Source organism: Nansenia antarctica (assembly GCF_963989245.1).
Source record: "Nansenia antarctica genome assembly, chromosome: 2".
In the NCBI taxonomy this organism is placed as follows: domain Eukaryota; kingdom Metazoa; phylum Chordata; class Actinopteri; order Argentiniformes; family Microstomatidae; genus Nansenia; species Nansenia antarctica.
In genome coordinates this window covers 16,083,079-16,101,173 of record NC_137675.1, presented here as the reverse complement: position 1 = coordinate 16,101,173, position 18,095 = coordinate 16,083,079, and the positions used below count along the sequence as shown (strand labels likewise).

Sequence of the window (18,095 nt, the reverse complement as noted above, 5' to 3'; positions counted from 1 at the left end):
ACGTACTCACACGTACTCACACAGATGCGCGTACCCACGCGCACATGCTTGCACACGCACACACACACACACACACACACACACACACACACACACACACACACACACACACACACACACACACACACTCTCCCTCTGCAGTTCTGCACACACACACAGCCCCCCCTACCACACACACTTCCCCCATCTCTCCCTCTGCAGTTCCGCACACACATACGCGCACACACACACACACACACACACACACACACACACACACACCCACAGCCCCCCACACGCACACACACACTTTCCTTCTCTCACTCTACAATTCCACGCGCACACACACACACTCTCCCTCTGCAGTTCTCACTCCCTCCCCTCACTGCCCATTCTCTCTCACTCCACTGCTCCTCTCCCAATCATGTTGCTCCCTGACTCCCTCGGAGCGATTGCTTTGCATTTGTAGATTGAGGGACTTGTGGGGGCTTTCAGAGGGAGTACGTATTTCAGGGTAAGAACTCCTCTCTCGCCTCGATGTGACTTGCCTGACTAAGTGGCTAACTCTGTGTAGGGGGTTAATTAGTCAAAGTGATTTCCTGCCTCGCATCTCTCTGCTTGCATCTGCTTAATGCAGTTCTGTATGGAACCCATATCTCAGCCAACCTGCCATTTTTCTCCCCAGTCTGACATTTGAAATATATTCTGTGTGGCGACTGCTTAGCCAATACAAATGCATGCAACACTACTGGATATGGTTGGATATTCCCGTGTTGTGGTTTGGCAATGGGGGGGAATTAGTTCCATTACACTCCCATTTTGAAGTAGCTTGGTGGTAGTTAAGTACAATTTAAATCCTAGTCGTGTTTCCTGTCATTTACTTCTTAAGTAAAAAAGAAACTATTATTCCAGCCCTTGAACTTCAATTCCCTTTTCCCCCTCATTGCCTCCAGGCTCCCCGCTTTGCTTCGCCCCGCCATTTTGTTTTTCTCTCAGTGATTTCTGAGTATTTCAGTCTCACACTTTCTGTCACGTGGACTCGTCGTACTTCAGTAACTGACTGTTGTGTGTTGGAGGAAGTAGTTGTAGAGAACTACTTTCCTAAAGCAGCTTTAGTTAGACAAACTGTAGGCCTATTTCACTCATTAGCTTTAGTGTAGTCAAACATAACTTGTCAAGTAATTGGTCATCTCGATAAATACATTTTCAGAGTAGCTTCCCCAACACTGTGCTTTGTGACTGTTGAGGTCACAATCACAATATGAAATGAATAATATTCACACACACACTGTTACGTCTTCTGCCTGGACTAACAGTAATAAGGATGCATGAACAAGGAGCTACAGTTTTCACTTCTTTACTGTCAACGTCAAGTTCAACAACCACCTGTACATATCAATGCGCAACAACTTAACATGTACATATCAATGCGCACCCACAGTATAGCAACAACATAAAATAGTCCCATGCCTATTGCATACATAACAATTCCTCCCTTCCAGCATTGATGTAACCCCTAAACATCACAAAGTAAACAGTGTGTTCAGTAACTAACCATAACAGAAATATAATGCTCTATCAAAGGTAAGTTAGTACATCCTGACTACAATTCAAGTCTCTGAGGTGCTCTGCGATTTCTCTCAGGGTAACGCCTTGGTTGAGAACCAGAGCCAGTGGCCCTCAGTTGAGGTTCAACAGCCTGTGCAGGTTCAGCATCATTATCAGTGTCAAAGTCCTCTGGTGTTGCCAGAGTAGACTCATCCGAATCTGGAGGTGCCACTGATTCCTTAGCTGTGGTATTGCGAGCTGTTGCATCCAGTAGCTGGTCAACATGCCTGCGCCAGACGATGTCAGGCCCTACACTCACGGTGTAAGTCAGTGGTCTTGTCCGTGACAGAACCTCACCAGGCTGCCATTTCTGGTTATTACCTCTATAGTCTCTGGCAAGCACTTTGTGTCCAACACTGAAACTCCTCAGTTGCCGTTGTGTCTGTCCACTAGAACACTGCTTCTCCAACACATGTTTGCGGATGTCTGGTTTTAGCAAATCCAAACGCGATCTGAGGTTCCTGCCCATGAACAGCATAGCCGGCGTCTGGCCCGTTGTGGCATGAGCTGTGTTTCGGTAAGCCAGCAGGAAGTTTGCTACTTTCTGTTGTAACACTGTTTAATCCTTCCCACTTGCTTTCATTGACTGCTTGAAAGATTGTACAAAACGTTCCGCCAAGCCGTTAGTTGCAGGATGGTGAGGAGCTGAGGTAAGGTGTTTGACACCATTCCGTTTGAGGAAACTCTGGAACTCCTCTCCAGTGAATATACTCGCGTTGTCACTCACCAGTTGTTGGGGCAGCCCTGTGCGGGAGAAGAGTGTGCGCAGTATGTCCACTGTTTTAGTAGATGTGGCCTGTTTCACTGTGAAGACTTCGGGCCACTTTGAATGGGCGTCAACCACAATGAGGAACATCCGATCCATGAAGGGCCCTGCGTAGTCTATGTGAATACGTTGCCACGGGGTAGTGGGCCATTCCCATGTGTGGAGGGGTGCCGTCTGGGGTTGGCGCTGTATCTGTTGGCATCCACTGCAGGTCTTAGCCAGGTCCTCTATTTGACCGTCTATGCCAGGCCACCAGACATAGCTTCTAGCAAGGCTCTTCATCTTAACCACACCGAGATGCCCTTCGTGTAATGATTCCAACACTCGTGAACGCAGCTTGGGTGGCACAATGACACGCGTACCCCACATGACACAGCCTTGACACACTGATAGCTGGTCACGACGGGTGGAGTACTCAGGTAGCTGGAGGTAGCCCTGTGTTGGCCATCCATTCACTGTCAACTCATATACTTTAGACATGGTAGGATCTCTGTTGGTCTCCATTTGTATCTGAGCTCTTGTGGCAGGAAGTGACTCCAGTTGGGTCAAGTGGAACGCGTCAGCTGGATCCGTTGTGTCCTCCACAGGGTGTGCCTCGTGTGGGAGGCGTGAGAGTCCATCGGCGTTTCCATGTTGTTTAGTTCCTTTAAACTCAATGGTGTAGGTGTGCGCACCCAGAAACAGAGCCCATCTTTGTAAGCGTGCTGCTGTCATTACTGGGATACACTTTTGAGGGTGAAAGATTGATACCAGGGGCTGATGATCTGTGATCAATGTGAAGTGCTTTCCATATAGATATTGATTAAACTTCTTCACCCCCCATACTAAACTCAAGGCTTCTCTGTCAATTTGAGCATAGTTGCGTTCTGCCGAGTTGAGAGATCTTGATGCGAAAGCGATTGGTCGCTCAGTTCCATCAGGCATTTTGTGTGAGAGCACGGCGCCAATACCATACGGGGACGCATCGCAGGCCAGGCGCAGGGGGAGACTGGGGTCAAAGTGCGTTAAGACCTCTTCTGAGGTGATTAGCTGCTTAGCAGTCTCAAATACTCGTTCACAGTCCTTTGACCACTTCCATTTCCTGCCCAACTGTAACAAACCGTGTAAGGGGTGCAAAACAGTGGAGAGGTTTGGCAGAAACTTGTGGTAATAATTAATAAGGCCCAGGAAGGAGCGCAACTGGCTCACATTCTCTGGTTTTGGTGCTCTCAGAACAGCATTGATTTTGTCCTGAGATTTGTGGAGGCCATGTCTGTCGATGGTGTGACCACAAAACCCGATGGAGTCTTTGAAAAACTCGCATTTCTTCTTGTTTGCTCTCAGTCCGTATTCCTCCAATCTGGACAGGACTGTCTTCAGGTTTGCCAGGTGCGTCCCATCATCAACTCCAGTGACAATGATGTCGTCCAGATAGCATTGTGTGCCCGGTATCCCTTGGAGTACTTGATCCATAGCACGTTGCCATATCGCTGGGGCACTAGATATACCAAAGACCAATCTGTTGTACTGGTAAAGGCCTTTGGTGGTGTTTATGGTCAGGTACTTTCTTGATGACTCCTCCACCTCCATCTGCAAGTATGCCTGAGCAAGGTCTATCTTTGAGAAACGCTCTCCAGGGACCCAAAGATATCATCTATGCGTGGGAGGGGATACTGATCTGCATGCAGGACAGGATTTACTGTGACCTTGAAATCACCACAGATTCGTACCGCACCCGTCTTCTTGACTACGGGCACAATAGGTGTTGCCCAGTCACACCAGTCGACCTTGGAGAGAATACCTTGGTCCTCCAATTGCTGGAGCTCCGCCTCCACCTTGGGGCGAAGGGCGTAGGGCACCGGACGAGCCTTGTGAAACTTGGGTTTTGCATCATCCTCGAGTATGACCTGTGCTTTCATGTGTTTCAGGGTGCCTATTCCGTCTTGGAAAACCTGTGCAGACTGTGTCAGTATCTGTGCCAGACTTTCCTTTGTAGTGCTGTTGTTTTGTTTTGAGGTGATCTGCATTGCCTTTATTGACTGCCAATTAAGCTGGATACTTCTTATCCATTCACGTCCAAATAAGGGTACCCCCACACATTGTAGCACATACAACTCCAACCTCTGTGTGTCATTCTCATTCTTCACTTTCACTTTCAGTTTTCCCATGGGAGATATTTTCTCACCTGTGTACGTTTTCAACATCACTGAGGTAGGTTTTAGTTTCAGATTTGAAAAGTTCCTCACATAGTCTTTGTGGGAAATTATTGAGAGGGCAGATCCAGTATCTAACTCCATCTTCAATTTCACTCCCTCTACCTCAGGTGTCACCCATATGATTTTACGACCTGTCTCTTTAAGAGAGTGAAGTTCGAGGCATGACAACTCAACACTTGAATCACTTGAATCAGTTTCACTGACCTGATGTACATTTCTGTCTCTCTTTCCTGTTTTCTTTTGGTATGATGTCTTATCACATGGCTTTGATTTGCACATTTTCTGTATGTGTCCTCTTTTGTTGCACTGTCTACAGTCTTTATCTTTGAACCAGCAATCAACTGGGTCATGTGACTTGTTCCCACACCGATAGCATGCCATTGGCTTGTCATCCCTTTTTGTGTGCATTTTATTCACTGAGCATTCTCCCATATATTTCTTTTGCAGTTGAACCGAGTCTTTTGCAACAGTTTCCATTGACACGTCGATGTCACGCGCGGTCTCCAGTGTCAGATTCTTTTTGGTCAAGAGCCTTTTCTGCGTGCCTTCATTGTGCAATCCGCAGACGAGCCTGTCTCTGAGCGCATCCGATAGTCCCGGCCCAAATTCACAGTGTTCAGCCAGTCTACGGAGCTCCGCGATATAGTCCGCTACAGACTCGGTTTTGTGTTGGTCTCTCTTATGAAATCGGAAACGTTCGGCTATCACTAATGGCTTCGGATTCAAGTGGCATTTCAGCAAATCTACATTCTCTTCAAAAGTCTTTTGTGCTGGCTTTTCCGGCGCTGTGAGGTTACGCAGCAAATTATATGCCTTTGCCCCCATCAAACTCAAAAGCACGGCAACCATCAAAAGCACGGCATGACCTTTCTTGTCATCTTTGACTCCATTAGCCACACAATATTGCTCGAGTCTCTCCACATAAGTAGACCAATCTTCTACCGTACCGTCAAAACAGTCCATTTGTCCAAAATGTCCAGCCATTTTGACTTAGTTCCTCTTAGTTTACTCACTTTTCTTTAAATTCTCTCCCGTCTTCTGTAACCTTGCACTGCGGGGATCGTTACGATTCTCGTCGCCACTTCTGTTACGTCTTCTGCCTGGACTAACAGTAATAAGGATGCATGAACAAGGAGCTACAGTTTTCACTTCTTTACTGTCAACGTCAAGTTCAACAACCACCTGTACATATCAATGCGCAACAACTTAACATGTACATATCAATGCGCACCCACAGTATAGCAACAACATAAAATAGTCCCATGCCTATTGCATACATAACACACACACACACACACACACACACACACACACACACACACATCCATACATACACACACACACACACACACACACACATACACCCATTCTGTAGGGTTATACTCCTGGACCGCATCTCGTCTGTCATATCAATGTACATTATTAAATGGTTAATGATGACCTCGGTATTACTATGTGTGCTGGAGAGCTTAATAGTAGGCCATCAGAGGTTGATTGCAGGATTTGATTGCAATCTATGAAAGACCTTGTAACGTCCTTATGTCATGGAAAGTGTGGTCCTACAAGATCATATGCCAGATATTTATCATAGCTAAAACGCTCAATGTTAAGGGCACACTCGCTTAAATAAGATAGATAAACATTGTTATCATTTGATCAACAATGATTATATCAGAGGATTCACTGAGTGTGTGTGTGTGTGTGTGTGTGTGTGTGTGTGTGTGTGTGTGAGTGTGTGTGTGTGTGTGTGTGTGTGTGTGTAGGCGGGTGGGGGGGGGGATGCTGAAAGTCAGATGAAAAATGGAAATGGGGGGCCTATTAACTAAGGCCTTGACTTCACCTTTCAGGAAAAAGTAAATAAACAATTAAAACAGAAATTAAACAAAAATTAAACAAACAACATCGCAATTCAGTCGGCTGCTAATAGATTTGTGTTTACAAATGATGCTTGGTCGCTCATGTTCAAAATGGAAAAAGTCGATTGAAACAATGTTTCACAGCTCATTACTTTGCATCAGTAATCTATATTGTAAACCAGGGGAGGTCGTGGAGGCAGAAATCAGAGGACAGGCTCATTGTAATGCATGGAACGGAATAAGGAATGGTATTCAAACACGTGTGTTTGATACCATTCCTAATTCCAATTCATGCATTACAATGAGCCCATCCTCCGATTTCTGCCTCCACCAGCCTCCCTCAAAACCAACAATTCATTTGGCTTAATTAAGGCAGCCGGTGTTTAGGGAAAAAGGACACAGTTTGCAAAACGTCAACACGTTTAAAATTCTGAACGGGTTGTCGCAGCATTGTCTAGACACTGTCAGCAAAGTAATCCCCAAAACAAACGCAAAAGAAACACACTTTATTTTTTTACCATTAAGTTAACAACAACAACAACAACAACAACAACGCGTCCCAAATAGTCTTAAAAACAGAAGAGAAGCAATTTCATGGTTGTCGAAGAAGGCTCAATAATTGTATGGAGGCTTTTCTTCTCTACAAGTAAGCATTCCTGTTTTGAATAAATCCACCCTCGAACCATCGCTCGGTAGCGATGTGAGATAGTAATATCTCAGCAACCCCCTGATACCGCTGACTAGTGAACAATGCCTGCATTGAGGCCACCCACTGTGGTGCTCACCCCTGCCAAGATTGCCCAGATCTGGAGCCTTGTTAAGGCAAGGGGCATTTCTCCACCGGCAATGACACTCTCACCCTCACCCCCATACAGCTTCATAGTTAACCTAAGTCTCTGAGGACTGTTCTGTGCAACAGAGCTGTGTGTGTGTGTGTGAGAGTGAATGAGAGTGTGTAAAGCCAAGGACAGTGTGTGCGTGTGTGCGTGTGCGTGTGTGTGTGTGTGTGTGTGTGTGTGTGTGTGTGTGTGTGTGTGTGTGTGTGTGCGTGCGTGCGTGTGTGCATGCGTTTGTGTGTATTTAGCCCACTGGCCAGAGCTGACAAAGAAGTTACAGATTGCACCTTCAACCTAGCAATGTGTGTGGGTTTTTCGTAAGAGAAAGATGCATTTTGAAGCCTCTGTTCTCAGTGTCTGCAATGGCAAATAAGCGTTTAACACATTTGTATTTGCCCTCTTGTGTCAAGCGGGAAACCAAGCCTACAGTGATGTACGGTAGATAAACTTTAGTTTTCAACGGGTTCAGAGAAAATGTGATGTGATTGGCTAAAACTGTTAACATGCCTTGTCTGACTAACGGGCTGATTCTGTTTGGTTTTCTCCTCACAGCTTTACAGTTCTGTGGAGTTCGGCCGAAGGTGGCAACTCGTACACGAAAAAGTAGCCCCAAATCGATTCTACTGGTAAGCTTGATTGTGTGAAGGACTATAATTGTGTTAACTGTTTACGGTCAGGGTCTGTTCTAGAAGGAATTTACACATTGCCTCTCCTCTGTCAGAGTAAAAACACGGAATACAGCTGTGGGCCCCTGAGGGCCGAAGCTGAGTACCCTTAGTTTAGCATGGCCAGGCTCCGACCTAGACTACTCCACCATGGCTGCTGAAAGATTCTATTGGAGCCCTTACCCCTGGGCCACACCGACGACCTCTACCTCAGCAGCGCGTGTGCATGGTGAAGCTGCTGCGGCTCTCACGCGTGCGGTGTCCATACAGACAGAGTTTCTGCTGCGGCGCTCACGCTTGCGGTGTCCATACAGACAGAGTTTCTGCTGCGGCCAGCCCTATCATTGTCCGGGTTTGCCTCTGATAATGGCCATCAATAATATAGTGTTTCATTTCACTTCATTATAAATGGTTCTGGGTTCAGTGTCTGCCGTCATCTATCCTTAATGAGCGGTTCGAAAAGTGAAACTGTTTTAAGCAGAAAGTAAGCAGTCACGTCTCGTTGTTTACCCTCGTTCAGAGCAAGAGAGAGAGAGACAGAGAGAGAGACAGAGAGAGAGAGAGAGAGACAGACAGATCACCCGAAAAATGCTGCCCTTCACCTGATGTTCTTTTAACTTATTAACATAACATAATTACAGCCACCGTGGGGGGTTTCTGCTATGACTACCATATTCAGCACATAGTATACCTACTGTAGAAAAGGCTCTGACATTTCTGGGTTCTTATCACTTTAAGACACGTTCTCTGGTTACAGGAAATGACCCCACTAGCTTTGATTTGGGTGTAAAAAGAGAGAGAAGTCTCAATTTGAGCGTGCACAGCATTATAGCCTATTATAGTTTAGTTTCACCTATTAGTGACGATTAGGCCTAACATCCTTATTTCTGCATGCGGAAAAAAAGGCTAGACTCCGACTCTCTAGTTGGCACGCCGCTGCAACCTGTTAACATAGGCGCCGAAATGAAACGCACATGCGCTGCTGAGGTAGCGGTCTGCGGTGTGTCCCAGGCTTTACAGTACCTTATTCAACAGTACCATAGAAATTCACCCATGAGAATGTACTTCTGTCAATCAATCAATCAATCAATCAAATGTATTTCTATAGCACATTTTTCATAGACAATTATCTCAAAGTGCTTTACAACAACAAGAACTAAAAAACTACGTAACCAATGAATACAATACAAACAATTAGGGTCGCAAAAATTCCCATAAGTTTGGGAAACGTTCTGATCATTTCCAATGTTTCCATATTGAAACCCATTATGGAAACCTTGGAAATGATCAGAAAGTTTCCCAAACTTACGGGAATTTTGCAACCCTACAAATAATACAAGCTTGACATCCAACCGTTGACTCCCAAAAAACAAGCCAAGGGAAAAAAAACTCCCTGTCTACCTTGCTGATGATCACCTTCCTCTACCTGTTCTGCTTCTTATTATCCCCCCCCCCCCCCCCCCCCGTGTTCTCCATCTGTTCCCTGGCTAACTAGACTCACATCTAGCAGGAAGGAACTGTCAAACACAGACATTTAAACACACTGTCTGTAACTTCTAGTAGGTATTATAAAAAATCCTTTCAGTCGAAATAATCTGTCAAAGTGGTAACAAGCTAGTCGGTTAGGAGTGAAGGGAGAGCAGGGGGTTGTGTCTGCCTGCCTGCCTGTCAGTCTGTCTGCTAGTCGGACATGAAATGTGCAAGTTTGGATCATCAAAGGTATGATGATGAAAGTTCATAGTTCGGAGTGCCCAGTTCACTTCAATAGATGTCCTTGAATAGATCTCACTCAGGCATGACAGACAGACAGACAGACTGACTGGCATCAGAGTGCCAGTTGTTATGAAGCATTCAGGGTTGGCTCTTTCATACATTTTCATTGGTTGCAACAGTTCCATCTCATGACTAACCCCCATGCTTGTTTTCACCTGTCTAATACACAACACTTGACTCTCACGGGAGACAACAGCACAGTGTCCAAATACAGGTTGATTACAGATCAGTGTTTTTGGGGGGGTTTGCTTCCAAATAAGTCTTGAAGTCTATGAGGATTGCAATAGATAACAGCAAACTAATAGTTCTGTAAACTTAAACCATCGTTCTCTCAGTTTCCTCTGTCACTCCTCCCAGGTACCTGAATAGATCAACAAATAGTTGAGTACTAGTGAGAGGAAGACGTTGCAATGTGAGAGGAAAGTAGGTCAGCCTTCGCAGAGGCTGTGTTTTATCTTGGCAAAATCACCAATACTGCCGATCAGTGTCATAATGATGACTAGAGGGTGGGCTTTGCTCGACGATGTCTCTTTGAACAGTAGGCATCGTTCACTTGGAAGATATCCCTCTGATTCTGCAGTCTTTTTAATACATATTTCATGCCATAATGATTATACGTGTGTGAGCTCACCGCGTCTCGGGGCATTCTGAGCAAGCAAATCAATGACTTTTTCTTCTTCTAATGATGTAAGGATACGTCTCCTGCAATCTGTCAGAAAAGCAAGGGCATTCTGCTAGCTTGGGCCTTGAACGTAACAGATCACAGGCTACTACACCTGGGGTAGTTTTCCCTTTCACTTAAAAGTGCAATCCGACGCAAACGGCCAGGGTTATTACCGGGCCAAGGATGATGTTTACCACGATTGTCAATGCCAGTTGTCATTGTCCGTCAGTAATTGAATAGAGGGCAATCTCTTAGATCAGACAGTTACTGTAGGTCTGGCAGCGGGGCTACGGCCGTCCTTCCCTCCCGGACGGTGATGATGTGTACCTGAAATGCATTTGTCTTCCACCGCAGGTCGAAAATGGGTTTGGACAAAGAACCGGGCTTAATTCACCTGGAAACCGGCATCTCTAAAGGACGTGAGTAATTGAATTCCACGTTCCCTGCCCAATCTGCTGGTGTCTCTATGCTCTACAGTGAGCCTTGTGCTAAAGTGGGAGAAGGACAGGTGGCCATGGGCGATGTGATTGAGGAGTAATACAAGAGGACAGTGGAAATGGCTGGGTATGGGGCACACACAATGACGATTGAGAAAAGTAATGCATATATTACAATGCCTTTAAAAGCAAGTGATTTAGCAATGAGGTGCCGACGCGTGGACGGAAACACCCACGGTCCTGAGTGTCAATGAAGCACAAGGTCAGTTCACTGTTTTGCAGAACAAATGCTTCTACTTGATTTTAGTGACTCCGTGATGACCTCCAGAGGGACACACACAGTACATGTGTTCATCACAAAAACTTTACTTTTTTACACAGTATAAGAGCAAAACATTTAACCTAGTTTGTATCCAGTAAATATCCTCTAAAAAAAACATGTTGCATACATACAACAACTCATTCCTGCAACACCTTGCACTCGGGTTTTACACATAACTCAGCCTTAAGGCCTGGGCGACAAAATCACCCGCCGTTAGGAGCACCAGACATCCCTGTGACAGAGCGAGGCTGCCCCCTGCAAAAGCATCACTATTGATCATGCACCTGTGGAGAAGGCAGACAGCGTCGTTAGCCGAAGCTAACGCATGGGGACAGGGCTTGACTCATGTGCCCGCAATTGAAGGGAAAAGAAAGCAATTGGCCTCTGCTCCTCACTCCTGCTCCTCTGCGCTTCTACTCCCGGCCACTTTATTGACGCTATTAATGCGAAGAGCTAATGGAAGCGCCGCCCGCCCCCATAGGCTAATATGATCATTGATTCAATGGCTTTCTCTCCCTGTGGTGTGTGTGTCTGTGTGTGTCTGTGTGTGTCTGTGTGTCTGTGTGTGTGTGTCTGTGTGTGTCTGTGTGTGTGTGTGTGTGTGTGTGTGTGTGTGTGTGTGTGTGTGTGTGTGTGTGTGTGTGTGTCTGTGTGTGCGTGTCTGGGTATGTGGGTGGGTGTGTGTGTGTGCGTGTGTGTCTGTGTGTGTGTGTGTGTGTGTCTGTGTCTGGGTATGTGGGTGGGTGGGTGTGTGTGTGTGTGTGTGTGTGTGTGTGGGTGTGTGTGTGGATGTGCAGAAGCACTGTACGTCACCTGCAAGCTGCAGAACTGTACGGAGGCCAACAAAGGCAAACCATTCCCCGGCTACATTGACCCCAATTCCCTGGTGGTGCAAGACGAGTATGTGTTCGTCCAGGTAGGTAATTGCCCGTGGTCGGACATGAGAGAGAACAGATCCATGCGGAAAGAGAAATGATTGATGAAAATTAAATGATTGGGGGGGGGGGGGGTAGAACCTCTCTATATAAATGATGATGATGTTGATTCTATTAATCAGGGGCCTATTGTGTGGAAATCCACTTTTATCCACTTTTATAACTGGAAGAGATGTGTTGTCCTTCTGGAATGTGTTTGCATCCAACGGTTTCATTACCCACAGGTGTCAACGGGTGGGCGGCCAATCTACTATGTGTCAGCCAAGCGGGATGTCTTCACACCCATGAAGCTGCCCAAGTACACCTTGCCCAAGGTATAACCCACACACTCCGTAATGAAACAGATGAACAAACAGCCATGCATCAAACATAAATTATGTGGTAAAGTAACACAGTGTAATAGCGTACATTAATATGTAGCCTACTATTTAACTATAGTGTAGAGTACACACTGTGCTTTTACACAAACGATCGAGTATCAAAGCATGTGTTAAGATGTGCATTTGTTCTATTCTAGATTATTGATAATGATATAGAGAAAGGGAAAAGACGAAAGATGAAAGTGATCATGCGTGAGGGAATAATCGAAACCGCCGGTTAAGACCTAAACTACGGTGAACTCCAACAATTCACGGCTTTGTCTCCAGCTGTCCTTTGTTGTTTTGTGAAGTGAATCGAGGCCAAAACCAACTCACAGTGGCTCGGGATAGTTATTCCGAGCAGCCATGTGGGCTAGTGGCCTCTCCGTCTCCTCCCCGTCGACAATTAAACATGTTTTATTCAATCAAGCCTTGGGCGTCCGGCACCCACTCTGCTCACACAAGGTGTTGTTAGCTCAGTCGGGGGGCAGATGAAACTTAGAACTGAACAGCATGCGGTCTTTTCTGTTGGCAAATGCCCCGACGAGCTCCCAAGTTATTAACTAACGAAATCTCTTTTGGGGAATTATGTGTGTGGGGGGGGGGGGGGTGAGGATGGGGGGTTTGATGCTGATTGTTAAACTATGCAGCTCATCAGGGATCTGACGGCTTAGTCAAGGGAGCGTTCAAAGGCCACACGTCTAACACGTTGAAACAGTACATTCATATTCACGCGTTCTTTGATTATCAGTGAAAGTTCCAACTGTTTAAAAGGTCAATTAGTCGTTTTTAAATAAAGTCAATGGAGAGGTTTGAAGATTGAACTGAATTAATTAAAACTTCTAAAAGCTTGTCATGGGGTTTAGTGATCAACCCGAACACTGCTTCAAAACACTTCGTGCTGTGTAGTTACCATGTAATTACACAAGTTACAATGAAATGACACAAGCTTTCAATGGAATTACAACGATAAGTCAGATCATGTGATCCCTTGTCTTCCTCTCTCTTCCAGGACCTGCATGTGATCAGTACAGACGAGAACCGGGTGGTGGCCGCCGTGCAGGAGTGGAACCAGAACGACACCTATAACCTGTACGTCTCAGAGACGGGAGGGGTATTCTACACCCTGGCCCTGGAGAACGTGGTCAGCAGCATGGGGCACGAGGGGAATGTCATGATCGACCTCTACGAGGTAAACAACCTGTTGAACTACCTATCTATCTGTCTCTGTGTCTATCTATCTATCTATCAATCTATCTATGAGGTTAATAACCTGTTGAACTATCTATCTATCAATCTATCTATGAGGTTAATAACCTGTTGAACTATCTATCTATCAATCTATCTACGAGGTAAATAGCCTGTTGAACTATCTATCTATCAATCTATCTACGAGGTAAATAGCCTGTTGAACTATATATCTATCAATCTATCTATGAGGTAAATAGCCTGTTGATCTATCTATCTATCAATCTATCTATGAGGTAAATAGCCTGTTGAACTATCTATCTATCTATCTATCTATCTATCTATCTATCTATCTATCTATCTATCTATCTATCTATCTATCTATCTATCTATGAGGTAAATAACCTGTTGTTAAAGGTTCACTCTAAATTCCAATAGCGCGGTGACTTGAACGAGCAGGAAGGCGTGATGGAGTGATAGGCGAGCTCTTTCTATACTCTCCTTTTTGAATACAATAATTCGATTGTGCATTTGACAGAAATTAAGATCTCATTAGTGAACAATTATTTTTTATAATGCCAGTGTTTTGATGGACTAGTCTTCGGTATTAAGTTATATTGACCCGCGATCAATGGCTGAGAACCGGCAGGTATAAACAATAAAGTGCTCTCATGTCATTTTGGAAGTACGTAGTGCCGTATGAATTTCAAAGCGCATCGGATGAATAAGAAGCAGCTTCAAACTGCTGACCCACACAAATGCTTACAAGGGACTGGTGCACGGTTATGGAGTGGGGAGAGATTATTCCTTTCTTTCATAAATAACTGCAGATATTAGTTCACAAACACCTGCTACAAACCTGGGGGCCTGCAGTGCTGTATACAAGACGAGACGTGGAAGAGAATATCAGGAGGGGAGTGCCTCTGGGATAACAATACTCACACCTGAACAAAATAATTAAGCTGTTGATGATTCCTACGGCACCTAAACCTCCTCATTTGGCCCCCCCGCGATAGAATCAAATCCAATGTCTTGATTGGGGTCACCACCCGAAACGCATATGCTAAAACCTCCGCTCCGGGCGAGATTGAAGTATCTGTCAATTATTGAAGAAGAGGGAGTTCTGCCTGATGGCATCGACTCCAACTCCATTCTGTATTCTACGTTATGTCCTACCCCCCCCCCCCCCCCAAGAGGGAGTTAGATTAATTTAGGAGACACACAGATTACTTATGTGTCTCAAGACAACATGTTTTGACAGATGCTATCCTCATTTCATGGTTATATGACGTTGTGTAGCCAGAGGGTTTGTACTCTGCACCACACCATATATACTGTATTGCGTTCCACTTTAAAGCAGGAAATATTATGTGTTTTGATGTGAATGCTGCATTTGAGTGAGATATAGTGTGTCCCTCATCTGTTACATGTTTGCAGTTAAGAGAACAACATGTCCTTCGTCATTTGTGACAGCAGCTGGTGAAACCGGGAACAAGTCGGCAGCCGATTTAATGTTCTGACTTTTATTCCGAAAAATGTAAATTACATTTCAGCGTTGTTGAAAATCAATGACACACTCGCTAGTCAACTAACACAGCTTGTTTTGTGAACCTGCTAACAATGTAAAGTAGTGTTCTAGTTAACTAGGTAGTAGAGGGGATTACTCACCGAATCCATCGCATTGCAATGTTTTGGCTTGACTAGCGAGTGTGTCATTGATTTTCAACAATGTTGAAATTTATTGACATTTTTCAGAATATAAAAGTCAGAACATCTTGGTCGGTTACCGACTTGTTCCTTCTTTGACCAGCTGCTGTCGCTTTTTCTCAGGTGGCCGGGATAAAGGGGATGTTCCTCGCCAACAAAAAGACGGAGAACCAAGTGAAGACCTACATCACCTACAACCGGGGGAGGGATTGGAGGTTACTGCAGGCCCCGACCACAGACCTGCGGGGCAACAACATCCACTGTGTACTGGTGCGTGAGTGTGCGTTTGTCAAGATGGGGGGTTGAAGTGCTGTCAGAACTTGATTGATCTCAGCTGCGGTGTGAGAAGGGGTGTGGGGGGGTTCTCTCAAAAAGAGCAGTGTTCGTCAAAGCTGAGTGCTTCGAGGCTGCTGAGCTAAAAGGTCAGCCATTTTGATTCAGTCCAACAAACTGACCTCCCATTAAGACAGTGAGAGGAGAGAAGTGTCAGAGACAATGAGAGATAGGTGCTTGCTTTTTCTTTGTTTCCCAACAAACTTGAGTTTCGAGCGTGGATGCTAGTGGGAGTAGCTACTTTCAATGGCCAAAGTGGAGTTTGTTGTTTGTGTACGATGTTCTACAACTCTTATCATACTCTTGTGTGATAGTCAAGCTGTTTGTTTTGTTTGTTTTATTAGGATCTCTTTTAGTCTTTTAGGCTAATCTTCAGTAAAAATAACTTAACTTAAGATAACTTTAAGACATTCAACACACAATTACAAAAACAAACATTATACATAAGACAACACACAAAGCTGTGGTGACCATCTTACTGTAAAAAGCTGAGGGGAATACATATTTGGTGTTATTGTGATTCTTATTACAGATCATATTACTGATTACTGATAGAGGCCTTAGCCAATGATTGAGGGTAGTCTTTTTTTAGCTCTCCTTTAATACACACACAAAAATAATTACCCTTTGATAAACGGATTAGTGATTCCATGGAGCGCCTCGCCTTCACCCTGTATCATACAGTAATTTGTCAAGAAAATGTCAAAAGTTTTAAATAAACCTCTAAACACCCCGTCACAACATCGCCCGCACTACTGGCATTTTGCGGTGTCGTAATGAGAATTGTGTGGGTAAAGGTTATCCCAATCAAAATTAATGGTGAGGGGATTCAGTGAGGGTTTGTGATAGCGTTTTTACGATTGAGGGTTTGTGTAAGTCTGTGTCATCACGATGGCTGTTTCCTTTGAGGTTTTTCCTAATGAGCGTTCCGGTCGGTGTAGCGTGTCCATATGGAGAATCGGATCTTTCTTCCTTTTTTTAAGAATACTCTCCTTCCATATTTGTTTCTTGATGCAGACACGTATAGATCTCGCTTTCTAAGTAGGGGTATTTGTGTGTTTGTTCCTTCCCTGTCTTAAATACGGGTACAATCTCTTTTTGCTCATTCTTTTCCCCAGCCATATTGTTCCCTGCACCTCCACCTTCACGTTTCTGCCAACCCCTACACGTCTGGGAATATAGAAAGCAAAGACTCAGCACCTGGGATCATTGTGGCTTCAGGTAGGCGAAACACGGTGTGGCGTCTGGTTTTATTGAGACTGACAGTGTGAAATGAATTGGGAGTTTATTATAAATAAATAAATAGGAAACAGGGCTTTGCTCCATGAAGGATTGCTTAAAATGCACAAAACGTCCACTTTTTGTCCAATCACTGGATTATGTGGTATACAGATGGATTTGCTGAGCAAGTGCCACGCTTGAGAATTGTGAAGAAGGAGCACAACGTCTTTTGAGTGGGTTCTTTTGCTCTCTGAAGTGCCTTTCTTTTCCTCTCCCACATTACATGAGTGATGCCTTTGTTGTGGTACCGTATGTGGTCCTCACCACTTAGCCAAGCACCACAGACATCCCTCTCCCGTCGTTTCCCTTTCAGTCGGAAACGGACTCGTTTTCAATACGCACATATTGAAGCAGTTCTCTCTTCAAACAAAGATATTGTTGTCTCAACCTGGATAAATACAAGTGGAATTAATACAATATATATCGCCTTTGTTAATGCAGTGGGAAAAATGGTTCTGTAATATGAAACTACTCCCCTGTTACAGCAGCGGAGGCTGGTGGAGGTCGAAAATCAATTCTCTTTCCATTCCATGCATTCTCTATTCCTTTCCATTACAATGAGCCTGTCCTCTGATTTCTATCTCCTCCAGCCTCCCCTGCCACTACAGTACAGTACCGGTATGTATTTCTACAAAGAAGAAATCTATTGGACCATGGATACCCTGTATTTATTCAAGGTTTTCTTCTTGCTTCCATCCTTAAGACAGGACATGCCCTCCCATGAGGGCCTGGCAGCATGTCTGTGTCAGTTCACATTTGTAGAAAAAAACCCAGACATTCACATTCGTGTGTGTGTCCCCGAAACAACGGTTCTCATGGTTAGCCTCTCTGGCAGCCAATGGGCCCCGAGGCTCCGGAGTGGAGTGGTAGAGGTCCGCTAGATGCCCCCCATCGAAGCTACCCTCGCTGCCCCTTGTGGCTCGTCACTGGTGGGTATAAAAGCAGAAGAAGCTGAGAGGATGAGACCTCCGGGTGACTTCTCGTCTCCTCCGTAGGCCGAAGAACCCCCCCCACCCCACCCCACCCCACCCTCGCTGGCCTGGTTACATGACAGATCTCCACACCTTTGGAGTCAACAGATGCCCGGTTCTGCCTCTGGAGGGGAACAGTTCTCCTCTACCCTCCTGTTTAACCACCTGGGCCTAATTATGGAGCGAAAGCAATTACATTAAACTCAAAACGCCTGAGATC

General features: G+C 45.1%; 1 protein-coding gene across 1 annotated transcript in view; it reads left to right on the top strand.

Annotated features, from left to right (window-relative positions):
* Window positions 1-18,095, top strand: part of sorcs1 (sortilin-related VPS10 domain containing receptor 1) — a gene marked incomplete at both ends in the record, with an annotated part of 119,278 nt that overhangs the window by 82,756 nt on the left and 18,427 nt on the right. The window contains 7 exons of the mRNA XM_080522521.1: window positions 7,793-7,866; window positions 10,697-10,761; window positions 11,899-12,017; window positions 12,261-12,350; window positions 13,408-13,587; window positions 15,414-15,560; window positions 16,742-16,844. Of these exons, the coding sequence (XP_080378647.1) occupies window positions 7,793-7,866; window positions 10,697-10,761; window positions 11,899-12,017; window positions 12,261-12,350; window positions 13,408-13,587; window positions 15,414-15,560; window positions 16,742-16,844 (778 nt within the window). The remainder of the gene's footprint in view (window positions 1-7,792; window positions 7,867-10,696; window positions 10,762-11,898; window positions 12,018-12,260; window positions 12,351-13,407; window positions 13,588-15,413; window positions 15,561-16,741; window positions 16,845-18,095) is intronic.